General features: G+C 41.1%; 1 protein-coding gene across 1 annotated transcript; it reads right to left on the bottom strand.

Annotated features, from left to right (window-relative positions):
* LOC310633237 (vomeronasal type-2 receptor 26-like) lies at window positions 1-27,718 on the bottom strand (the record flags this gene model as incomplete). Its single annotated transcript, XM_083350926.1, has 6 exons — window positions 1-902; window positions 2,047-2,173; window positions 18,253-18,483; window positions 22,211-22,435; window positions 23,416-23,655; window positions 27,545-27,718. 6 exons carry the CDS (start codon window positions 27,716-27,718, stop codon window positions 1-3), a joined length of 1,899 nt encoding a protein of 632 aa, XP_083207052.1.

Raw genomic sequence — 27,718 nt, 5'->3', positions numbered from 1 at the left:
TTACTTTGCTTTTAATATAAGCTGCTCCTTTGTGTTGAGATCTGGCCTCAGGATAATAATGTAGCACTTGGGGAAGAAGATGCAGCCCAGCAGACTAGCACTGGAGGCCAGGATGGAGAAGATCTGCACAGCCACCATGAATTTCCCCTTAGTGCTCAGGTAGGTGGGCACAAAGGAGATCCAGACACTGCAGAAGACCAGCATGCTGAAAGTGATCAACTTGGCTTCATTGAAGGCTCCAGGGAGTTTCCTGGCCAGGAAAGCCACCATGAAACTAATGACAGCCAGGAAGCCCATGTAGCCCAGGGCTCCATAAAACATGGCAATACAACCTTCATTGCATTGCAGAACAATCTCTCCAGGCTGGGAATGGAAGTCAGAGTCAGGAAAGGGGGGAGAGCTTCCTAACCAGATGGAGCAAATGAGAATTTGAATCCCAGAGCAAGAAAGAATGAGGGAGTTGGCCAGAGACTTCCCCAGCCATCTCCTCATGGTGTTGCCTGGCTTGGTGGCCAGGAAGGCCAACACTACTGTGATTGTCTTGGCTAAGACTGAGGAAACGGCAGTTGAGAAGACAATGCTGAAAAACGTTTGACGGAGAAGACAAGTGACTTTCCTTGGCTGGCCAATGTAGAGGAAGGAGGTCAGAAAGGAGAACAATAGAGAGATGAGGAGGATGAAAGAGAGGTCCCGGTTGTTGGCCTTGACTAGTGGAGTTTCCAAGTGTTTTATAAAGATTGCTAACACAAGCACTGTGGCTAAAGACAAGATCAGGGCAAAGGAAACCAGTATATTCCCCAGAAGTCCTCCGTAGGATAGGAAAATTATGATCTTGGGGATGCACTGATCTCTTTTCTCATTTGGATGCTGATCCTCTGGACATCTGGTGCATCTTTTTGCATCTGCAAATAAGAGATATGAAAGAAACATCATCATTATCCACCTCCAGCAACCTTTTCTCCTTCTGTCTACCTTGTCCAACTTTATCATCTCTTCCCTGAATGCATCATCTGAGATTGGACAATTCCATTTATTTTGTTGTTGTTGCTGTTTTTTATTTTTGGAAGTCAGCACCCACCCACCCTCCTAGAGAAGGAAATATTCGGGGGGGGGGTATTAAAAGGGACAGAATATTACATTTCCCCAAAGGAATAATAAAAAAATCTTAGGCAAAGAGAGCCCCAAGTCTCCCTCCCCCAAGCAGAAACCAAGCAGACCAGTGTTTAGAAATGTAGATGTGGTCATCCTTTCAGAAAGACTATAGCTAGGAAGCTTGGAGCTGATGGGATTAGAAAGACAAAGATCCCTAGAACCAACAACCCCTCACCCAAAAAATCCAACACAGGATATAGTCATCAGCCAGAGCCCCAGGGAAACAGGATATGACCTTTAGGACATAATAGGATTAACCCACCACTATCAGAATACCAAAAAGGACACACTCAAAAGCTCAGATCAAAGTTCATGCCATAACAGGAAACAACTCCAAACACGAAAGCCTAAGAAGGTATAAAAACCCACCACTCCCAGCTACATGTGCTCAGCTTTCCCAGAGTCCTATGTCTAGCTCTGCTCTTCAATAAACTACAACCTTCTTTCTAAAGCAGTCTCCATTTTGTTTATTCCCGCCTTGGACTGGACCCTGATGAAGATATTTTCCCAGCAATCAATTTCACTCACATCTGCCTTTACCGGAGAGTCTTACATATTTTAAAATATTCTTTTTCTTGTGACTGTGCAGGACATTTCTCTTAATATGTCCTTTCTAACTTGTAAACAAGTGGCAAAAACAAAGTCAGGAATGGAATTTTGAAAAATAAATCCTCTTTCATATAAAGGTCTTCATTTCTCATCAGAAAAAAACTTTGCAGAGATGGTCAAAGAAAAAAGGGCCTGTCTGAATTGCATCATCTTTCTCGCAAATGATTTCTTACAACTCACTTCATGAAACTCATTTTCAAGGCAAGGAAACTAAAAAAAGAAGGACCCCAATTGAGAAATAAGGATCTCTAAATATTCCCACTGGTGAATTTTAGAACCACCAACCTTCTTGAGTGGAGATAGTCCCTTCTGCACAAGACACACAGTCATAGCAGCAAGGGGGCTTCCCTTCCTGAGGCACCTTGACAAATCCTGGACAGCAGCTCTCCACACACTTGGATTCAGGGAGGGACTAAACAAAAATAGAAGGAACATCAAAGATAATATATAGGAAATGTATGGAGTTTCAAAATGACAGAATGATCTCAGTTCGAATCCAAGGCAAACCATTCAATATCACAGTAGTCCAAGTCTATGCCCCAACCACCAGTGCTGAAGAGGATGAAATTGACCGGTTCTATGAAGCCCTACAGCACCTTATAGAACTAACACCAAAAAATGATGTCCTTATCATCATGGGGGATTGGAATGCTAAAGTAGGAAGCCAAAAGATAACGGGAATAACAGGCAAGTTTGGCCTTGGAGTACAAAATGAAGCAGGGCACAGGCTGATAGAATTTTGTCAAGAGAATACGATGGTCATAGCAAACACTCTTTTCCAACAACCCAAGAGACGGCTTTACACATGGACATCACCAGACGGTCAACACAGAAATCAGATTGACTATATGCTCTGCAGCCAAAGATGGAGAAGCTCTATACAGTCAGTAAAAACAAGACCAGGAGCTGACTGTGGCTCAGACCATGAGCTTCTTGTTGCAAAGTTTAGGCTTAAATTAAAGAAAGTAGGGAAAAGCGCTAGGCCAGTCAGGTATGAATTAAATCATATCCCTGTTGAATATACAGTAGAGGTGACAAATAGATTTAAGGAATTAGATCTGATAGACAGAGTGCCTGAAGAACTATGGACAGAGGTTCGCAACATTGTACAACAGGTAGCAACCAAAACCATCCCAAAGAAAAAGAAATGCAAGAAAGCAAAATGGCTGTCTGAGGAAGCTTTGCAAATAGCTGAGGAAAGGAGGGAAGCGAAAGGCAAGGGAGAAAAAGAAAGATACGCCCAATTAAATGCAGAATTCCAAAGAATAGCTAGAAGAGATAAGAATGCCTTCTTAAATGAACAATGCAAAGAAATAGAAGAAAACAATAGAATAGGGAGGACCAGAGATCTTTTCAAGAAAATTGGAGAGATGAAAGGAACGTTTCATGCAAAAATGGGCATGATAAAGGACCAAAATGGCCGGGACCTAACAGAGGCAGAAGAGATTAAGAAGAGGTGGCAAAATTACACAGAAGAACTATACAAGAATGAGCTTAACGTCCCTGATAATCACAATGAGGTGGTCACTGACCTCGAGCCAGACATCCTAGAATGTGAAGTGAAGTGGGCCTTAGAAAAGCTGAGCAACAACAAAGCTAGTGGAGGTGACAGTATTCCAGCTGAGCTATTCAAAATCTTAAAAGACGATGCAGTAAAAGTGCTACACTCAATTTGCCAGCAAATTTGGAAAACTCAACAGTGGCCACAGGATTGGAAAAGATCAGTTTACATTCCAATTCCAAAGAAAGGCAGTGCCAAAGAATGTTCAAACTATCGCACCATTGCACTCATTTCTCATGCTAGTAAAGTTATGCTTAAAATTCTACAAGCTAGACTCCAGCAGTATGTGGATCGAGAACTACCAGAAGTACAGGCAGGATTTCAAAGAGGCAGAGGAACTAGAGATCAAATTGCCAACATATGCTGGATCATGGAGAAAGCTAGAGAGTTCCAGAAAAACATCTACTTCTGCTTCATTGACTATGCTAAAGCCTTTGATTGTGTGGATCATAACAAACTCTGGCAAGTCCTTAAAGAGATGGGCATACCAGACCATCTTATTTGTCTCTTGAGAAATCTATATGCGGGCCAAGAAGCAACAGTGAGAACTGGACACGGAACCACTGATTGGTTCAAAATTGGGAAAGGAGTCCGGCAAGGCTGTATACTGTCGCCTTGCCTATTTAACTTATATGCAGAGCACATCATGAGAAAGGCAGGGCTAGATGAATCAAAAGTTGGAATTAAGATTGCCGGAAGAAACATCAACAACCTAAGATATGCAGATGATACCACTCTAATGGCAGAAAGTGAAGAAGAACTAAAGAGCCTCTTGTTGCAGGTGAAGAAGGAGAGTGCAAAACTTGGGTTGAAACTAAACATTAAGAAAACCAAGATCATGGCATCCGGCCCTCTCAACTCCTGGCAAATAGATGGGGAAGAAATGGAGGTAGTGACAGATTTTACTTTCCTGGGCTCCAAGATCACTGCAGATGGGGACTGTAGCCAAGAAATTAAAAGACGCTTGCTCCTCGGGAGGAAAGCCATGGCAAATCTAGACAGCACACTAAAAAGCAGAGACATCACCCTGCCAACAAAAGTGCGTATAGTCAAGGCTATGGTCTTCCCAGTTGCAATGTATGGCAGTGAAAGTTGGACCATAAGAAAGGCTGAGCGCCAAAGAATTGAGGCCTTTGAACTATGGTGCTGGAGAAGACTCCTGCGAGTCCCTTGGACTGCAAGGCGATCAAACCGGTCAGTCCTAGAGGAGATCAACCCTGACTGCTCTTTAGAAGGCCAGATCCTGAAGCTAAAACTCAAATACTTTGGCCACCTAATGAGAAGGAAGGACTCACTGGAGAAGAGCCTAATGCTGGGAAAGATTGAGGGCAATAGAAGAAGGGGACGACAGAGAATGAGGTGGCTGGATGGAGTCACTGAAGCAGTAGGTGTGAGCCTAGATGGACTCCAGAAGATGGTAGAGGACAGGAAGGCCTGGAGGAACATTGTCCATAGGGTCGCGATGGGTCGGACACGACTTCGCAACTAACAACAACAACATGGAGTTTGTCCTTATTGCTTCTCCTTGATAGCCACTTGGTGGCTCTGTCTAAGATGACCTGGTCTTTGTTCAACACAGATGGGTTTCGGCACCATCTACAGGGCCCCTGGAAAAATTGTAGAGTTGAAAATATGGATCCCAGGGCAAAAAGGTCTGAAACATTTGTAAATCCACAGCAAGAGTTGTTGTTGTTAGCTGCGAAGTCATGTCCGACCCATCGTGGCCCTATGGACAATGTTCCTCCAGGCCTTCCTGTCCTCTACCATCTTCTGGAGTCCATTTAAGCTCATGCCTACTGCTTCAGTGACTCCATCCAGCCACCTCATTCTCTGTCGTCCCCTTCTTCTATTGCCCTCAATCTTTCCCAGCATTAGGCTCTTCTCCAGTGAGTCCTTCCTTCTCATTAGGTGGCCAAAGTATTTGAGTTTTAGCTTCAGGATCTGGCCTTCTAAAGAGCAGTCAGGGTTGATCTCCTCTAGGACTGACCGGTTTGAACACCTTGCAGTCCAAGGGGCGCACAGGAGTCTTCTCCAGCACCACAGTTCAAAGGCCACAATTCTTTGGTGCTTAGCCTTTTTATGGTCCAACTTTTACTGCCATACATTGCAACTGGGAAGACCATAGCCTCGACTATACGCACTTTTGTTGACAGGGTGATGTTTCTGCTTTTTAGTCTGCTGTCTAGATTTGCCATGGCTTTCCTCCCGAGGAACAAGCATCTTTTAATTTCTTGGCTACAGTCCCCATCTGCAGTGATCTTGGAGCACAGGAAAATAAAATCTGTCACTACCTCCATTTCTTCCCCATCTATTTGCCAGGAATTGAGAGGGCCGGATGCCATGATCTTGGTTTTCTTAATGTTAAGTTTCAACCTAGGTTTTGCACTCTCCTTCACCCGCAACAAGAGGCTCTTTAGTTCTTCTTCACTTTCTGCCATTAGAGTGGTATCATCTGCATATCTTAGGTTGTTGATATTTCTTCTGGCAATCTTAATTCCAACTTTTGATTCATCTAGCCCTGCCTTTATCATGATGTGCTCTGCATATAAGTTAAATAGGCAGGGTGACAGTATACAGCCTTGCCGGACTCCTTTCTCAATTTTGAACCAATCGGTGGTTCTGTGTCCAGTTCACACTGTTGCTTCTTGGCCCACATATAGGTTTCTCAAGAGACAAATAAGATGGTCTGGTACGCCCATCTCTTTAAGAACTTGTCACAGTTTGTTATGATCCACACAATCAAAGGCTTTAGCATAGTCAATGAAGCAGAAGTAGATGTTTTTCTGGAACTCTCTAGCTTTCTCCATGATCCAGCATATGTTGGCAATTTGATCTCTAGTTCCTCTGCCTCTTTGAAATCCTGTGTGTACTTCTGGTAGTTCTCGATCCACATACTGCTGGAGTCTAACTTGTAGGATTTTAAGCATAACTTTACTAGCATGAGAAATGAGTGCAATGGTGCGATAGTTTGAACATTCTTTGGCACTGCCTTTCTTTGGAATTGGAATGTAAACTGATCTTTTCCAATCCTGTGGCCACTGTTGAGTTTTCCAAATTTGCTGGCAAATTGAGTGTAGCACTTTTACTGCATCGTCTTTTAAGATTTTGAATAGCTCATCTGGAATACTGTCACCTCCACTAGCTTTGTTGTTGCTCAGCTTTTCTAAGGCCCACTTCACTTCACATTCTAGGATGTCTGGTTCGAGGTCAGTGACCATCTCATTGTGATTATCAGGGACGTTAAGCTCATTCTTGTATAGTTCTTCTGTGTAATTTTGCCACCTCTTCTTAATCTCTTCTGCCTCTGTTAGGTCCCTGCCATTTTGGTCCTTTATCATACCCATTTTTGCATTAAATGTTCCCTTCATCTCTCCAATTTTCTTGAAAAGATCTCTGGTCCTCCCTATTCTATTGTTTTCTTCTATTTCTTTCCATTGTTCATTTAAGAAGGCATTCTTATCTCTTCTAGCTATTCTCTGGAATTCTGCATTCAATTGGGCGTATCTTTCTTTTTCTCCCTTGCCTTTCGCTTCCCTCCTTTCCTCAGCTATTTGCAAAGCTTCCTCAGACAGCCATTTTGCTTTCTTGCATTTCTTTTTCTTTGGGATGGTTTTGGTTGCTACCTGTTGTACAATGTTGCAAACCTCTGTCCATAGTTCTTCAGGCACTCTGTCTATCAGATCTAATTCCTTAAATCTATTTGTCACCTCTACTGTACAGTATATTCAACAGGGATATGATTTAATTCATACCTGAGTGGCCTAGTGCTTTTTCCTACTTTCTTCAGTTTAAGCCTAAACTTTGCAATGAGAAGCTCATGGTCTGAACCACAGTCAGCTCCTGGTCTTGTTTTTACGGACTGTATAGAGCTTCTCCATCTTTGGCTGCAGAGCATATAGTCAATCTGATTTCTGTGTTGACTGTCTGGTGATGTCCATGTGTAGAGCTGTCTCTTGGGTTGTTGGAAAAGAGTGTTTGCTATGACCATCGTATTCTCTTGACAAAATTCTATCAGCCTGTACCCTGCTTCATTTTGTACTCCAAGGCCAAACTTGTCTGTTATTCTGGTTATCTTTTGGCTTCCTACTTTAGCATTCCAATCCCCCATGATGATATGGACATCATTTTTTGGTGTTAGTTCTATAAGGTGCTGTAGGGCTTCACAGAACTGGTAAAAAATCTTTACAGCATCAGACTTTCCTTTCACCACCAGACACATCCACAGCTGAGCGTCCTTTAGGCTTTGGCCCAGTTGCTTCATTCTTTCTGGCGCTACTAGTACTAGCCCTCTGCTCTTCCCCAGTAGCATATTGGATGCCTTCTGACCTGAGGGCCTCACCTTCCAGTGTCATATCGTTTTGCCTTTTGGTACTGTCCATAGGGTTTTCATAGGGTTTTAGAATACCTTGCTAGGCCCCAAACACAGGACAAATCTTATTTCCTGTTTCAGCCTAACCCTAACCCTACTACAGGCAGTAGTCACAGCAGTGACAGCTCATATTTGTGTAAAATTTTTGAGATTGCTAATAAAGAATTAAAGGGAGACAGATATGATCATTTCAAACTTATTTGTTCTCATCAGTCAGCCATACCCTTCTGAGATTCGAACCTGGGCCGATTGCACATTAGGCAATTGTTCTAACCTTTAGGCCGCTGGCTCTTTCTCGCTTTGTTAGCTGAGAAGCAAGGGAGATAGGTGTTAAGTGTTTGTTAAGTATTTAAGATTTGTTAAAATTTAAGATTTGTCCCATGTTTGGGGCCTAGCAAGGTATTCTAAATACTAATAATATATATAATATATATATATATTATTATTAATTTTCTATTTTTACAAACAAGTGCTTAATAGACAATGTGTTGAATGGGTCTATTAGTTATGCCGTGGTACAAACTAAATCCAATATTACACCATCCAATACCCCCGCTCTTCTTCTGGTAATAAACATTTTTCCACATTAAACAAATACAATTCTTATTGTTATTAATAGATATATAGTTGAATATCAGCATTTATTACAGTTTTGTAATAGTATCAATGATATCAGTTTAAAATATCTTTTCTAACCAAAACATATCTTAATTGCATTTGCACTCAATATCCATTTAGTCAGTCAGTATCCTATTTTCACGTTTTTTTCAGTTTAAATTCCCATCCATAATCAAAATATCCCAATCACTTATAGTTTCAAAACAAGTTATATTTGGGTAACCAAAAGCTTTCCTTATTCAAACTTCTTAGCATTTTCTTATTTCCCTTTTCATTCCAAAATATGATATTCTTATCTACCTAGTTATAATAATATTTCTAGCAATCTATTCTTAACTATATTCAAACATCTAATTGATAATGTAATATCCTCTCTAAGAGGTCAAAGCTTCTGTTTTCTTTAGTCATAACAACTACTACTACTAATACTAATACTACTACAACGACGATGATGATGATGTTGGAAGGGACCTTGGAGGACATCTAGTCCAACCTCCTGCTCAGGCAGAAAACTCTATTCTATTTCAGACAAATGGCTGTCCAGTCTCTTCTTAAAAACTTCCAACATTGGAGCATTCACTGCTTCTGGAGGCAGGTTGTTCCACTGGTTAATTGTTCTAACTGGCAGGAAGTTTCTCCTTAGTTCTAGGTTGCTTCTCTCCTTGATTAGTTTCCATCTGTTGCTTCTTGTCCTGCCTTCAGATGCTTTGGAGAACAGCTTGACTCCCTCTTCTTTGTGGCAGCCCCTGAGATATTGAAACACTGCTATCGTGTCACCCCTCGTCCTTCTCTTCATTAAACTACACATACCCAATTCCAGCAACCATTCCCTATATGTTTTAGCCTCCAGTCCCCTAATCATCTTTGTTGCTCTTCTCTGTACTCTTTCTAGAGTCTCAGCATCTTTTTTACATCATGGTGACCAAAACTGGATGCAGTATTCCAGGTGTGGCCTTACCAAAGCATTGTAAAGTGGTATTAATACCTCACGTGATCTTGATTCTATCCCTCTGTTAATGCAGCCTAGCATTATGTTGGCTTTTTTGGCAGCTGCAGCACAGTGCTGGCTCATATTTAAGTGATTATCCACTAGGACTCCAAGATCCCTCTCACAGTTACTACTATTGAGCAAGGTACCCCTATCTGTACATTTGGTTTTTCTTGCCTAAATGTAGAACCTTACTTTTTTCACCACTGAATTTCTTTTTATTATATAGCCAACTAACTTTCCAAGTCAGTGTATTTGGATCATCAAATAATTCTTCCTCTATTCTTGTGCATATTATTTGGAGCAAAAGAAACAATTTAGTTAAAAGTATTTTTGAAAGAGTTAGCCCATTGATATTCATTAAACAGTCTCCCTCCTTCTCCAATTCCCCACAGTTCTGATAACAGCTCTATCTTCCATTCCATTGGTTTTCCTTCCTTATCCTCCAGTATGCTCTGAAATCTTGGTTGATAAAATGTCTTTTTCATTTCCAATATTATCGTTATGGCTTCTAATTCTTAATTTGTCTGAGTCTGGCCGTTAGTTTTTTTTTTTTTGTCTTTGAGTCTTCCATCTTTGAGTCAGCTTTCTCTAGTTTTCCTTCTATTTTCTGAGTTGCTAGTTCCTTCTCTGTGGTTATTTTCTGAGTTTGTAGGTTTAAATTAGAAAATTGTTCTTTTATCTACTTTGTATTTTTTCTAATCTCATCGCGAGCTAAGGCAATTGTTTCTTGTATTAATTTCAACATGGAGATAATTTCTTTCTCTGATTCATCATTATTTATCATTATCCACCAAGCAGATATAAGTAAAATTCAATTTTTTTCTGTCCAATGAGAAATATATTCTTTCTGTCCAGGGAGAAAAAAGAACCATTGAAAGTTGTTTATCAGTCAAAATTTATAATCCAAAATGTTCCATCATATCAAGCAATAGTATATATTTCTATTTGTCCCGTGTCTGGGACCAAGCAAGTGTATTCTGAATGCTTAACAAACATTTAACACATATCTCCCTTGCTTCTCAGCTAACAAAGAGCGAGAGAGAGCCTGTGGCCTAGAGGTTAAAACAACTGCTTAAGACGCAGTCGGCCCAGGTTCGAATCTCAGAAGGGTATGGCTGACTGATGAGAACAAATAAGTTTGAAATGATCATATTGATCTCCCTTTATTCTTTGTTAATAAGCCAAAAAAAAATTTACACAAATATGAGCTGCCACTGCCGTGGCTACTGCCTGTAGATGGCCTTGGGCTAGGCTGAAACAGGAAATAAGATTTGTCCCGTGTCTGGGACCAAGCAAGTGTATTCTGAATGCTTAACAAACATTATATATATATATATATATATATATATATATATATATATATATATATATATATGTATATGTATATGTATATGTATATGTATATGTATATGTATATGTATATGTATATGTATATGTATATGTATATGTATATGTATATGTATATGTATATGTATATGTATATGTATATGTATATGTATGTATATGTATATGTGTGTGTGTATATATATATATATATGAAGTATGTGTTAGATAGGCAGTGGTTGGTCAGATCTAGGATGTGTTTTGGGGGGTTGTATTTATTTAGGATAGCTGTCAAGGCTTCTTTGATTGGCACTTGGGTGAAGAGGGATACAACATCGAAGCTCACAAGTAGGTCACAGGGCTGTAAGTTTAGTTTACTTATGATCTCATTCCAATTCATATTCATATTGTTGGGGGCAATAAGCTGACTTTGTAATAATGCCGCTTGGGGTGTGTGTGAAAGCCCTAACAAGCAGGCATATACATAGAATGAAGGCTACTGCTAAGCTTGTAAGCCGCCCTGAGTCTTCGGAGAAGGGCGGGATATAAATGTTATAAAAATAAAATAAATAAAAATACTTCATCTACAATGGACAAAGATACAAACAAATGGAAGGAGCACCCATGGGATCACCCCTCTCACCTGTCATCGCAAACCTCTACATGGAACACTTTGAAACCCTCGCTCTAGAAAAATCCAATCACAAACCCAAACTCTGGCTCAGATACGTAGATGACACCTTCGTAATCTGGCCACACGGCAAAGAAAAACTGGATGACTTCCTCATACACCTCAATAGCCTACACCCCAAAATACAATTCACCATGGAAACAGAAGCTAACAATCAACTTCCCTTCCTTGATGTCTTAGTCTACAAGAAATCCAATGGCTCCCTAGGACACACTATCTACCATAAAAAAACACACACAAACCGCTATCTGAACGCACTCTCACACCACCACCCAGCACAGATCAACTCCGTAGCCAAGACACTCATCTCCAGAACAAAACACCTAGCTGACGAACAACACCTAAAAACCGAACTACACACTCTCACTAATGTACTAACAGCCAATGGATTCCAAAGAAACATGATTACCAACTTAATCCGAAGAGAGACACCCACAAAAACCCAAGACAGAGAACAAGAAAATGGCAAAGCCCTCCTCCCATACTTAAAAGGGACCACAGACAGAATCAGCAAGGTCCTCCAAAAACACAACATCAAAACAGCATTCTACACAGACAGAAAAATATCCACCATCCTAAGAAACCCCAAGGACATAATTGGCTTAGAAAACCAAGGAGTATATGAAATCCCATGCACCACCTGCCCCACCACATACATCGGACAGACCAACAGAAGAATAAGTGCACGCATTGAAGAGCACAAAAACTCACTCAGAAAGGGAGAACAAACTTCATCCCTGGTCCAACACTTTGAAGCCACGGGACATGAAATTGATTTTAAAAAAACCAAAACTATCGCCAAAATTGAACATTTTAACAACAGAATAATCAGAGAAGCCATTGAGATAGAAAAACGCCCCCACAGCATGAATAAACGAGATGATACCTCTCGTCTACCAGCCATTTGGAAACCCGCCTTGATTGACAGACGAGGCCCAACCACCAAGAATGATACCAGACCCAAACTCATGATAACATCACATGACATCACCACCACACAACCATTCAAAAAGCAAATCCGAACCCACAACGATAAAGACACACAACCACAAAACAGAAACCTAACTACAGCTGCAACATCAGCCACTTTAAACCCCTCCAAACCACACAATAAGCAAACTGACACCCACTATAAAAACATGGCACCACCACAAACACGAAGCCGAACAAAAGCAGCACAACTCACCAGCTCAGGTCTGGAGCTGGCAGCTGAGACCAGCCCATCCACTTAAAACACACCCCCACCCAATCAGAACACACCCACCATTCAAAACACACTCCCACCCAATCAGAACACACTTACTCCCCCATCCAATCAGAGCACACCACCCACAGAACACACCCCCTCTGGCAGTTTAAAAAAGAGGAACAAACAGCCACATGCTTCTCCCAGAAGAAGGAAGCAGAAGCCACCAGCCTGATGATGACGGATGGGATTCCGTCGAAACGTCGCCCCTACACCTTTAGTTCTACGCGGGGAAAAACCCAAATAACCAAAGATGCACATACGAACACCCACGAAAACCTCAGAAAACAAATATCTTACCTCTACGGGGAGGAAATCCACCAGCTAACTAGGACCTATGAAAAACTCAAAGTACGAAGAGCTTCCATTCTGTGTGACCTCACGTTCCTACGCAACTGCTGAGATCAAAATTTAATCCCCACATCCTTCCAATTGAAATTCCACTCCAACTCTGCAGCCATCAAACGCATCCTGATAAGAACTGAACTGGCCCTAATCAGAAATGAACTCCACACAAAAAGATTCCTCCTGGACCGAATCAACAGAGACCTCCTCACACTTCACCTCAAACTCAGCAACAAGATCCACCCCACACTTTGGGACAAATTCAAACAAATCGCTGTCTGGAGAGCTGAAACAGAGACTGCCTACAAAACAGACACACACACCAATAAACTCCGAAGACTAAAGGAAAGCCAGAAACAAACCCCTCCTCTCTCACAGCAACACATGAAACAAACTGTGCACAACATCTCAGATAGGATTCTCACCAAAGCCGAAACCAACGTCCTGTCTAAAGGATTTAATTTTGCAGTCGCTCCCAAACACATTCCCACGGAAACCATTATATGCGGAGTCGAATCCAGCCTGACCAAAATTAACCCTGATGACGCCAACAAAATCAGACTCGAAGTGACCAACATCCTCTGCACCAGCAAACCACCCAAAAGCAACTTACCCAAAGAGGAACAGACAGCACTACTTAACCTAAAAAATGACACCAGCATAATCATTCTACCAGCAGACAAAGGCAACATCACGGTGGTAATGAACTCATCTGACTACCATACCAAATTATCCAACCTACTCCAAGACTCCACATACAAACTCAAGACAGATCCCACCACCTACCTGGAAAAAAACCACAAAATCCAAAATAAAAGCCACCCCCATCAGTGAAGAGATCCAGAAAACAATCATTCCCAGAGAAAAATCATCCAGATGTCCCAAGCTCTATGGTCTGCCCAAGATACACAAAGAAGGAACCCCACTCAGACCCATAGTCAGCTCCATAGGCTCACCTCTACAAAATCTAGCCAAATTTCTTGCCAAACAACTACAGCCTTACGCAAATTCCATCACCTCACACGTACAAGATTCATTCCAATTCATAGAGATCATAAGTAAACTAAACTTACAGCCCTGTGACCTACTTGTGAGCTTCGATGTCGTATCCCTCTTCACCCAAGTGCCAATCAAAGAAGCCTTGACAGCTATCCTAAATAAATACAACCCCCCAAAACACATCCTAGATCTGACCAACCACTGCCTATCTAACACATACTTCATCTACCATGGACAAAGATACAAACAAATGGAAGGAGCACCCATGGGATCACCCCTTTCACCTGTCATCGCAAACCTCTACATGGAACACTTTGAAACCCTCGCTCTAGAAAAATCCAACCACAAACCCAAACTCTGGCTCAGATACGTAGATGACACCTTCGTAATCTGGCCACACAGCAAACTGGATGACTTCCTCACACACCTCAATAGCCTACACCCCAAAATACAATTCACTATGGAAACAGAAGCTAACAATCAACTCCCCTTCCTTGATGTCTTAGTCTACAAGAAATCCAACGGCTCCCTAGGACACACTATCTACCATAAAAAAACACACACAAACCGCTATCTGAACGCACTCTCACACCACCACCCAGCACAGATCAACTCCGTAGCCAAGACACTCATCTCCAGAACAAAACACCTAGCTGACAAACAACACCAAAAAACCGAACTACACACTCTCACTAATGTACTAACAGCCAATGGATTCCAAAGAAACACGATTACCAACTTAATCTGAAGAGAGACACCCACAAAAACCCAAGACAGAGAACAAGAAAATGGCAAAGCCCTCCTCCCATACTTAAAAGGGACCACAGACAGAATCAGTAAGGTCCTCCAAAAACACAACATCAAAACAGCATTCTACACAGACAGAAAAATATCCACCATCCTAAGAAACCCCAAGGACATAATTGGCTTAGAAAACCAAGGAGTATACAAAATCCCATGCACCACCTGCCCCACCACATACATCGGACAGACCAACAGAAGAATAAGTGCACGCATTGAAGAGCACAAAAACTCACTCAGAAAAGGAGAACAAACTTCATCCCTGGTCCAACACTTTGAAGCCACGGGACATGAAATTGATTTAAAAAAAACCAAAACTATTGCCAAAATTGAACATTTTAACAACAGAATAATCAGAGAAGCCATTGAGATAGAAAAATGCCCCCACAGCATAAACAAACGAGATGATACCTCTCGCCTACCAACCATTTGGAAACCCGCCTTGATTGACAGACGAGGCCCAACTACCAAGAATGATAGACCCAAACTCATGATAACACCACATGACATCACCACCACACAACCATTCAAAAAGCAAATCCGAACCCACAATGATAACGAGGCACAACCACAAAACAGAAACCTAACTACAGCTGCAACATCAGCCACTTTAAACCCCTCCAAACCACACAATAAGCAAACTGACACCCACTATAAAAACATGGCACCACCACAAACACGAAGCCGAACAAAAGCAGCACAACTCACCAGCTCAGGTCTAAGGCTGGCAGCTGAGACCAGCCCATCCACTCAAAACACACCCCCACCCAATCAGAACACACCCACCATTCAAAACACACTCCCACCCAATCAGAACACACTTACTCCCCCATCCAATCAGAGCACACCACCCACAGAACACACCCCCTCTGGCAGTTTAAAAAAGAGGAACAAACAGCCACATGCTTCTCCCAGAAGAAGGAAGCAGAAGCCACCAGCCTGATGATGACGGATGGGATTCCGTCGAAACGTCGCCCCTACACCTTTAGTTCTACGCGGGGAAAAACCCGAATAACCAAAGATGCATATATATATATATATATATATATATATATATATATATATATATATATATATATATATATATATATATATATATATATATATATATATATATATATATATATATATATATATGTTTTTTCCCACGTAAAATTGGAGGTATCAGGGCAACGTTTCGATGAAATCTCATCCGTCATCCTCAGGCTGGTGACTTCAGCTTCGTTCTTCTGGGAGAAGTGTGCGATAGTGGCTGTTTTTTCTTTTTTAAACTGCCAGAGGGGGTGTGTTCTGTATATTATTATACAGATTATCTAAGGGAACACCTGCTGGCAGCATCAATTTCCCATCGTCCTTTGCGCTCCCACAGGGAGGGCCTCCTCAGGGTACCGCCGGTCAAGGATTGCCGACGGGCGATCCACAGGGGGAGGGCGTTCTCTGTGGGCGCGCCTGCCCTATGGAATCAACTGCCAACGGAACTCCGGACTGCCCCCGACCTTCGTTCTTTTCGCCGGGACCTAAAAACCTGGCTCTTTGAGCTATCTGGTATGGACTGAGGGGTTTAATGTTTTTAAATTGTGATTTAATTTTTGCGGCTAGACTTACTTTAATTTAATTTTAATTTAATTTTATATTGGATTGTTTTTAAATTTTGCCTTGTAAACCGCCCTGAGTCCTTTGGGAATAGGGCGGTATATAAACCGAATAAATAAATAAATAAATAAATAAATAAATAAATAAATAAATAAATAAATAAATAAGTAAATAAGTAAATAAGTAAATAAATAAATAAATAAATAAATAAATAAATAAATATGTTAGTTCCAACTTAGTCTTGTAGTTTTCTCCATTTCCCCCAAATAGTTAAATCAACGCTTTTCTTTTCCTGAGGGAATGGGGCAAAAATTCCGCTTCCCTCTCTCATCGGGTAGAGTGCTTTGGGCAGTTTTTCAGGAAGAGGTCTTAAAATCATAAAGAGAGGATCAGGTTTCTCCCAATTTCATCCACGTTGCTGTAGTGTTGCTTGTTGTCCTCCATTGTCAGCAGCTTAGGACTGGCTATGCAAATGTAACTAATCTTTCCCCTGCTGGTTTGGAGGGCTTCCTCAGATAAAACGGGAGGGCTGCTACACACACACACACACCACAATCATTGCTTGTCACCTCTACAGGCTGACTTTTGACCCTTTCCAGGATCTCTCTGTGGGATGAAATTGAATACGAAAGACGGAGCCCCATCTTCCTGTGTCCATTTCTCCGTGACATCAAAACCAGAAGCCCAGAGCAAGAATAGTTTGAAGTGGCTCAGGCATACACCTATCTAACTCACTGAAATGTCAGAAGGTGCAGTGGTGAGGCATAATCAGTACTGCAAGATTCTGTCATTAGAGCCAATCTCAAGACATCAGTTCTGGCCTTCCTGTGCAGTTGGAAACAACTGAAGAAGAATATGTCAATAAAAACCCTCTGATTCAGGTAAAATTGTCTGAAGGTTGAGTCATGGCAATTGGACTTATTTTTGTTGTTAGTTTAAGACATTTTGTTGCTCATCCAAACAGCTTCATCAGTCAGAGCAAGTTCTTAAGCAGAGAGTCATTGGATTGTGCCAACTCCTCCCGTACCCACCTCAGAGGTTGAAAGAAAAATAAGTCCAGTTGCTGTGATTTAATCTTCAGATAACTTTACCTAGATGACTTCACTGACATTTTGCAATGCACTTTGGCTGCATTAACAGAGGGATAGAATCAAGATCACGTGAAGTATTAATACCACTTTACAATGCCTTGGTAAGGCCACAAAACTGCATCCAGTTTTGGTCACAATGATGTAAAAAAGATGTTTAGACTCTAGAAAGAGTACAGAGAAGAGCAACAAAGATGATTAGAGGACGGAAGGCTAAAAATATAAGGAATGGTTGCTGGAAATGGGTATGTCTAGTTTAATGAAGAGAAGGACGAGGGGAGACATGATAGCAGTGTTCCAATATGTCAGGGGCTGCCACAAAACACCTGAAGGCAGGACAAGAAGCAATGGATGAAAACTAATCAAGGAGAGAAGCAACCTAGAACTAAGGAGAAACTTCCTGACAGTTAGAACAATTAACCAGTGGAACAACCTGCCTCCAGAAGTGGCGAATGCTCCAACACTGGAAGTTTTTAACAAGAGACTGGACAGCCATTTGTCTCAAAATTTTCTGCCTGAGCAGGGGATTGGACTAGATGTCCTCCAAGGTGCCTTCCAACATCATCATCATCATCATCATCATCATCATCATCATTATTAAACTTTTATTCATAAAACATGAAATTCAGTCAACTGAACATTCAAATTGACTGGCACTAATGGTTGACATTATTATTATTATTATTATTATTATTATTATTATTATTATTATTATTATTATTATTATTATTCTCTCTGCCTAATTAACTTCCTCTGGCTGATGAAGCTGCTTGGAAGAGCAGCGAAATGTCTCAACTAACAAGAAAAATAAGTCCAGTTGCCATGGTTCAACTTTCAAACAACTGAGAAAGAAAGATTTTCTTCACCTGATTGAGCCATTTGGGGGACACCATTGCACCCTGGTCAATAGTAAACATGGCTTCTCCTGATTGCTGTTTTGCTAAGCTCCCAAATTTTGACCGGACAACTGACATATTGGGAAACTGGAACCAGCTCATGATGTCAAGATCAGCAGCTAGCTCTCCATTTTCATCCAGATATAATCCATCCAAAGAGTTATTGTGAAACTGGAAAACATTTTGCAGGAAATGATGAAACTAAAATAAGATACAAAAGGGAAGGGAAAAAAGGACAGGAATTATTATTATTATTATTATTATTATTATTATTATTATTATTATTATTATTATTATTATTATTATTATTTGGAAGGGACCTTGGAGGTCATCTAGTCCAACCCGCTGCTCAGGCAGGAAACCTTATACCATTGCAGGCAAATGGCTGTCCAGTCTCTTCTTAAAAACTTCCAGTGTTGGAGCATTCACCACCTCTGGAGGCAGGTTGTTCCACTGGTTAATTGCTCTAACTGTCAGGAAGATAGTACAACCAAGCTGGCAGGAATAGCCAATACTCCAGAAGATAGGCTTAAGATAGAGAAGGATCTGGACAGACTCGAACACTGGGCACTATCTAACAAAATGAAATTCAATGGTGAAAAAAGTAAGGTTCTACATTTAGGCAGGAAAAATCAAATGCATAGGCATAGTATAGGTGATACCTTGCTCAATAGTAGTAACTGTGAGAGGGATCTCGGAGTCTTAGTAGACAATCACTTCAATATGAGCCAGAAGTGTGCTGCAGCTGCCAAAAAAGCCAACACAGTGCTAGGCTGCATTAACAGAGGGATAGAATCAAGATCAAGTGAAGTACTAATACCACTTTACAATGCTTTGGTAAGGCCACACCTGGAATACTGCATCCAGTTTTGGTCACCACGATGTAAAAAAGATGTCGAGACTCTAGAAAGAGTACAGAGAAGAGCAACCAAGATGATTAGGGGGCTGGAGGCTAAAACATATAGGGAACGGTTGCTGGAATTGGGCATGTGTAGTTTAATGAAGAGAAGGGTGAGGGGTGACATGATAGCAGTGTTCCAATATCTCAGGGGCTACCACAAAGAAGAGGGAGTCAAGCTATTCTCCAAAGCACCTGAAAGCAGGACAAGAAGCAACGGATGGAAACTAGTCAAGGAGTGAAGCAACCTAGAACTAAGGAGAAACTTCCTGACAGTTAGAACAATTAACCAGTGCAACAACCTGCCTCCAGAGGTGGTGAATGCTCCAACACTGGAGGTTTTTAAGAAGAGACTGGACAGCCATTTGCCTGAAATGTTATAGGGTTTCCTGCCTGAGCAGGGGGTTGGACTAGATGACCTCCAAGGTCCCTTCCAACATTATTATTATTATTATTATTATTATTATTATTATTATTATTATTATTATTATTATTATTATTATTATTATTATTATTATTACTATTATTACTATTACTATTATTATACAGTTCTGCACTTCCAGAGTTCCACATCTGTGTTTACTTATAGAGCTTACCATTAGCAGGAATTTTTCTCTCTGTCATGGGTGCAATGAACCTAGTCTATGCCTTCTCTAGATTATTTAAAATTGTTATTTGAAATCTCAGCTGACCACAGCCAAGATAAGCAGTGGTCAGGATTTGTATGACCATCTGGTTTTCATCATGGCATGCCAAAAATTCGTGGGGGATTTTCATTACCTGGACATCTATTTGGGAGGGGGGGGGAATGGTCAAGCATGGCTTTTCCAGGAATTGCTCCATTAGCTTCTTGATCACTTTCTCCTTCAGAAAAAGGAACATTTTTTTATTACATTTATATCCCGCCCTTCTCTGAAGACTCAGGGCAGCTTACAAGCTTAGCAGAAGCCTTCATTCTATGTATATGCCTGCTTATTAGGGCTTTCACACACACACCCAAGCGGCATTATTACAAAGTCAGCTTAATTGCCCCTAACAATCTGGGTCCTCATTTTACCTACCTCGGAAGGATGGAAGGCTGAGTCAACCTTGAGCCTGGTGGGACTCGAACCTGCACTAATTGCAGGCAGCTGGTGTTACTTAAGGAGGCATCAGCCCACTGCTCCACCAAGGCTGCTCCACTGCTCCACATGACGTTTGTTTAGTCTGACTTGATAATAATCCATAGAGAAGTTGAAAAAGGAGAGTCACAGAAACATTGGGGGAAATGATCTTCTTATTTTAGAGTTCTTAATTTTAGGTACTAACAGAAAACATAGTAAACACTTACCTTGGAGTTCAATAATAAACTCCATGGCTCTGGCAAGAAAAGCTTATAAGAAGAAAAAAACCTTTATATTATTAAAGCACAAGTCTGCATTAATAAAGTGAAAGACCTTTAGATTTAGAATGTTCATTGAATTTTTTCTAAACATGAATGAATAGAATAGAACAACAGAGTTGGAAGGGACACTGGAGATCCTCTAGTCCAACCCCCTGCTCAGGCAGGAAATCCTATACCATTTCAGATAAATGGTTGTCCAAACCCTGTAAAAAAATTTCCAGTGTTGGAGCATTCACAACTTCTGGAGGCAAGTTGTGCCACTGATTAATGGTTCTCATTGTCAGGAAATTCCTCCTTAGTTCCTTCCAGGTTGGTTCTCTCCTTGATTGGTTTTCATCCATTGTTTGGTGAATGCAATGTAATATCGGTGAATGTAATGTAATAATAATAATGATAATAATAATGACGATGACAACAACAAGAACAAGAATAAGAACAAAAACAACAACAACAACAATAATAATAAAGTTGGAAGAGGCCTTGGAGGTCATCTAGTCCAACCCCTTGCTTGGGCAGGAAACCCTATACAAGGGGTAGGCAACCTTGGCTCTTTTATGACTCATGGACTTCAACTCAGAGAAGTTTATATTTAAATTTAAATATAAATAAATAAATAAATAAACTCCCAGAATTCCTGAGCCAGCCATGCTGAGGAGAAATGGAGAGGTTTCCATGCTGAGCCATGCTGGCTCAGGAATTCTGGGAGTTGAAGTCCATGAGTCATAAAAGAGCCAAGGTTGCCTACCCCTGCCCTATATCATTTAAAGACAAATGGCTGTCCAGTCTCTTCTTAAAAACTTCCAGTGTTGGAGCATTCACATCTTCTAGCGGCAGGTTGTTCTACTGATTAATTGTTCTAACTTTCAGGAAGTTTCTCCTTAGTTCTAGGTTGCTTCTCTCCTTGATGTGTTTCCATCCATTGCTTCTTGTCCTGCCTTCAGGTGCTTTGGACAATAGCTTGACTCCCTCTTCTTTGTGGCAACCCCTGAGATATTGGAAGACTGCTGTTGTGTCACCCCTAGTCTTTCTCTTCATTAAACTAGACATACCCAATTCCAGCAACCGTTCTGTATATGTTTTAGGCCTCCAATCCTGTAGCCATTCTCTGTTCTCTAATAGCTCTATTCTGTTCTGTTCTGTTCTGTTCTATTCCATTCATCTTCTTTGCTCTTTTCTGCACTCTTTCTAGAGTCTCAATATCTTTGTTTGAATGAATTCAATGTGAATGAATTCAAATTGATATCTTGGAATACAGAGTAAAGGAGTTCAGCTTAGAGCAAAGCTCCATAAAGCTAAATTACTGGGAGGGGAGCTGAAGATAGATGGTGTGATCATGTTAAAATCATAACATTAAAAGACCTTATTAAAAGGAAATCACAAATAACTCCAATAAGGCAAAAAATGGAGGAGGACAGAAGAAACTACCTTTCTATATTAAAACTTTAATGAAGATCTGAAAAATAAAAGGAGATGGAAAATAAATAGTAGATGCAATGAGAGATACATTAATATGAATAAAGGGATACAGTTAGCCTTTATAGTCAGGAAAATTAAATCGCTGAATAAAATAATGAACTTCATAGATAAATCTACAGTTAAAGAAAACAGAAAAAAATGGCAAAAATGGGGTTATGCCAAGGGAATACCTGCCATGACTGTAACTGCTGAGAAGGCAATTGATCTTTTTCATCCTTGACTTTCCTCTTGGATCTGGATGAATACATGGCATTTAAGGCCCTGGCCACAATCCAGATAGAGCGATGAATGGTGTAGCTGTCCAGAGACAGGATTTCTTCAATCTTCTCTTGGGACACTGCTTCTACAAACTTATTCTCTGGGCATCTTGTCCAGCCTTTCATGGACAAGCCATGCTTAGAATATGAACAACAAAACACTTTGTTTATAAAGTCTAGAGTAAAATAGTACATAGACTCAAAATCATCACATTTGGCATTTCTGCCAGTCTGGATCAAAAAGGAAATGTAGCCATAGATGGCTGGAATACTCTCTGCATTATACTGCAAATCCAAAGTAAAATCCCACAAAGCTGTAGTGACCCAGACCTTTCCAATTCTGGCTTTTATGTTGCTTTCAATAATCTTTTGCGTAATGATTATTCCCATTATAAAGGAATCAAATTCAGCAGAGTAAATAAAGACATTGACTTGTGTCCACTTGGAGAATTGAAAAGCATTTATCATTACATGATAGGTAGTCACAGGGATGATTTGGGATAAAACAATGCAAATGCCACTCCTGACAAGCAGAGGAGTCAAAGTTCTCATGAACCTCTCTCCACCATCTGTGTCTGGTGCAACCAGACCGACCAATGTCCACCTGAAATGCTGGAGCAGTTTAATAATTGTGGGGTACTGAATGCCTTCTTTGGGGACCACTTGATAGAAAAAAGGGGAGTTGGACTTCTCATTCAGAGCCTGTGAAACAGAAATATAACTGATCTGGGGAAAAAGAAGGGTAGGTTACATGTTGTGTCAAATCCAACTCAAGATATTAGCAACTGAAATCTATGTTAGAAATCCTGGTCCTTATATGGTAGAAGAAGACGCATCAACATTTTGTCAAGGACTCTGTTCATTTGACAGTTTTTATGATTGGTATGTTCATAGGTTTTACCCTGTTCTTCTTAGCCTTGAGTATAAGATATTTGTTTTATAAATAAATTCAGATTTACCAGATATTAGAGATCTGAATGTTTTGAGTATTTGGTCTCTTTGTGAATTTAAACCAGCTCCAATTGCTTTAGGCCAACAGTTACAATGATAAAAAGCTGCCCTTTGTTTACATGGAAAAATCAAACTAGAAGCCGTGTCCCCCCAACACATATACATACCTGTGGAATCTTATAAATGCCCAACACATTTGAAATCTGCATGGAGCTATCATCATTGGACCCATCCAAAACTACCAAGGGCCCATTATGGCTTCCACATCTGTAGTTTGGAATATTTACCACTCCGGCGGAAAGCATATCCAGCAAAGCATCCAAAGTCATTATTGTGTTGAAATGGTTGTCATGGAGACTGTAACCCATAGAGATGTTGTGTAGGAGATGGAGATCTTGGTTGATCCCCTGGATTGCAAAAGGAAAGGAGAGAATTTTCCAAGTAAACGGATTTCCCTTCCTGAAAATATATAAATTTCAAACCATCATTAATGAAAATAATGTCATTTTTATATAACTCCACAATGGTTTCTGTTTAAATCTAAAATGAATTACCAGCCAGTGAATAAAAAGATGTCTGCATGTAGTAAATAAAGTAGATCACAACCTAATACTTGATAAGATAGAAAAATGTGGGTTAAATAGCATCACCACCAGATGGATTCATAGCTGGCTGACAGGCCGTACTCAACATGTGGTCCTCAATGGAACTGCATCTACATGGAAGGAAGTGTGTAGTGGGGTGCCGCAGGGCTCTGTTCTGGGCCCAGTGCTCTTCAACATCTTCATCAATGATTTGGATGAGGGGATAAGATGGGGAACTCATCAAATTTGCAGACGACACCAAGCTGGCAGGAATAGCCAATACTCCAGAAGATAGGCTTAAGATACAGGAGGATCTGGACAGACTCAAACACTGGGCACTATCTAACAAAATGAAATTCAATTGTGAAAAAAGTAAGGTTCTACATTTAGGCAGGAAAAAACAAATGCACAGGTATAGTATAGGTGGTACCTTGCTCAATAGTAGCAACTGTGAGAGAGATCTCAGAGTCCGAGTGGACAATCACTTAAATATGAGCCAGCAGTGTGCTGCAGCTGCCAAAAAAGCCAACACAGTGCTAGGCTGCATTAACAGAGGGATAGAAGCAAGATCGTGTGAAGTACTAATACCACTTTACAATGCCTTGGTAAGGCCACACTTGAAATACTGTATCCAGTTTTGGTCACCACGATGTAAAAAAGATGTCAAGACTCTAGTCTAGAAAGAGTACAGAGAAGAGCAACAAAGATGATTGGGGGACTGGAGGCTAAAACATATAAGGAACGGCTGCTGGAATTGGGTATGTCTAGTTTAATGAAGAGAAAGACTAGGGGTGACATGATAGCAGTGTTTCAATATCTCAGGGGCTGCCACAAAGAAGAGGGAGTCAAGCTATTCTCCAAAGCACCTGAAAGCAGGACAAGAAGCAACGGATGGAAACTAGTCAAGGAGAGAAGCAACCTAGAACTAAGGAAAAACGTCTTGACAGTTAGAACAATTAACTTCGGGTGAGATTCAAGGTGCTGGTGATGACCTATGAAGCCCTAAATGGCGAGGGTCCGGGATATTTGAGGGAACACCTGCTGCCAGCATCAAGCTCCCTTTGTCCAGTGCGCTCCCACAGGGAGGGTCTTTTCAGGGTGCCGCCGGTTAAAGATTGCCAGCGGGTAACACCCAGAGGTAGGGCCTTCTCAGTGGGCGCGCCTGCCCTTTGGAACCAGCTGCCCGCGGAGCTTAGGACTGTCCCCGACCTCCGTTCATTCCACCGGGACCTGAAGACCTGGCTCTTCGAGCTGTCTGGCCCAGGCTGAGAATTTTTTAATTTTTAATTTTAACTGGGTTTTTATTTTTCTCAGGGTCTCATTTAATCTTTTTAAATTTGTTTTTAACTTTTGTATTGATTTTCTTTTAAATATCCTGTAAACCGCCCTGAGTCCTTCGGGAAAGGGCGGTATAGAAATCTAAATAATAATAATAATAACCAGTGGAACAACCTGCCTCCAGAAGTGGTGAATGCTCCGACACTGGAAGTTTTTAAGAAGAGACTGGCCAGCCACTTGTCTGAAATGGTATAGGGTTTCCGGCCTGAGCAGGGGGTTGGACTAGATGACCTCCAAGGTCCCTTCCAACTTCTTATTATTATTATTATTATTATTATTATTATTATTATTATTATTATTATTATTATCATCATCATCATCATCATCATCATCATCATCATCATCATTAAATATTTGAAATAGCTTTATGGATAGGAAATTTGAAGTTAAGTAAAATAATGGAAACAAGAGCAAAAATCTAGATGCATCAGTGTGCATTACAAAATGGGGAAAAGCCTCCTTCAAATTTCACTGTAAAAGCATTCTTTAAAATCAGCGAAGGTGTGATGGTTTATCTAAAATTAATGGTTTGAATGCCATTTTGTCACAGAGATTTTTATTAGGACTTCTAATCCCACCAGGACCCTTCTTGAATGTTGTGTTTTAAGCAGGGAAGACCCCTTTTTTGTTCAGCCCTGGAAATCTCCTTCAATTATCCTTGTAATTGGCTCAGAAATTCTAAGACCAAATTCAGATAAAACTCATTGGTGTTGTCTACATGTTGTTCAAGCAGGAAGTTTAATATTTAAGCTTTACCATGTTTAATACTTCAAGACTTCCAAGGCAAGGTGAAAAAACCAACATTCTGTAGCCAAGAAGGCTCCACAACCATATGTCCCACTCAGGTGACCCTGAGGACACAGGTAAATCTCCAAATGGCCTCAGTGACTCTCTAAAAGGATGCAAATGACCAGCTGACTGCAAGAAATGTAAATCCTTCCATTCCCCATCACTCAGTCAGAGCTGAAGAAGCTTCTTGGATGAAAAGCAAAACGTCTTCAAAGAAAAACAAGGAAGTCCAGTTGCCTCCTGAAAAAGCACCTTTGGGACTCTTACCAGTGTCCATCCATACTTTGCTGGTATGCTTCCAGAGAGAGAAATCACCACCTCCTGTACTGTGAAATAGCTCCTGTGTTTCCAAAGCTATCCCAGCAGCTACACTCCTGCTCCCTTGAAATGTCCCTCCTTTGCTCCTAGTCTTGAAAACATGGCTCTGAGATATTGAGAAGCAACTATCCAATGTCTCCACCATCTTCTTTTTTTCCAGCACAAAGGGAATGCTTTCAAGCATTTTATTTTCATGTTAACACTTAACGTTAAATAACTAACCATAAAGAGTGGCGGGGCAGGGAGGGAAGACTTGCTACCTCAGTTAAGATCCCTGTGTCCAGATGTTTGAAAAGAGTGAGAGTCCTCCACTTTACTGAAGGGAGATGACTTTACGTTGGAGAAGATGCACTCCTGATGCAGAAAGTTGCGTTGGGGCTGATGTTGTTGCACTTGTGCACCCTGAATGGGAAAACCTGATCTAAAGAGTAGTCCTGACATTGGACACAGGAGATATTGCTTTTACAGCTTTGCCCCCTAAACTGTTTCATTGTATATGCATTAACAGTAACAAGAATTGTGTTTGCCCAGTGTGGAAAAATGCATGCCACCTGAAGAAGAGAGGATTAAGGAAGCACTGGAGGGTGTAGCAATGGAACGAGAATGAGAAAGTTAACATATACCACTGAATTACTAATGGACCCAGACAACACGTTGTTTATTAAGGGACGCGGTGGCTCAGTGCTTTAGGATGCTGAGCTTATCGATCAGAAGGTCGGCAGTTTGGCGGGTTGAATCCTGAGTGCCACGTAACAGAGTGAGCATCTGTTACTTGTCCCAGCTTCTGCCGACCTAGCAGTTCGAAAGCACGCAAAAATGCAAGTAGAAAAATAGGGACCACTCCGGTGGGAAGGTAACAGCGCTCCGTGAGCCTTTGACGTGTAGTCATGCCGGCCACATGACCACGGAGACGTCCTCGGACAAGCGCTGGCTCTTCGGCTTTGAAACGGAGATGAGCACCGGCCCCTAGAGTCGGAAATGACTAGCACGCATTTGCTGGGGAACATTTACCTTTACCTTTAATAAAATATTTGTAAAAAAAAAACCCACAACCTGTTGCCAAGTGGAACTACCACTGTTCTGTCTGAAGGAGCATTGCAACCCTGCCGTGAGTTCTACCCCACACCTCCCCCCCCCACATCTTTCTCCAACAGAAGAAGACAACAATGGATGAAAGATGACAGGGAAATAGTGCAGTCACAAAGTCTGGAAATTAGCAATGACCAGCAGAGAAGCAGCTTCATTGTACCTACCCAAACACCTTTACAGAGGGGCTTCTGCTGAAATCATAAGGGAGGAAGGATGTTCTGGTTGCACCAATGACCCCACCCAGAAGGAAGTCTCCTGGCTTGTGATAATTTCGTGGGTTGGCTTCATTCCTCTTCAGGTTCAGAGGGCAGTTCAAGCCGAGCTTCCCATCAGCTCCATGACGAAGCAGCAT

This window comes from Vipera ursinii (genome assembly GCF_947247035.1).
Source record: "Vipera ursinii genome assembly, chromosome: 2".
In the NCBI taxonomy this organism is placed as follows: Eukaryota; Metazoa; Chordata; class Lepidosauria; order Squamata; family Viperidae; genus Vipera; species Vipera ursinii.
The sequence above is the reverse complement of the archived record's forward strand: the minus strand, read 5'-3'. Positions and strand labels throughout refer to the sequence as shown.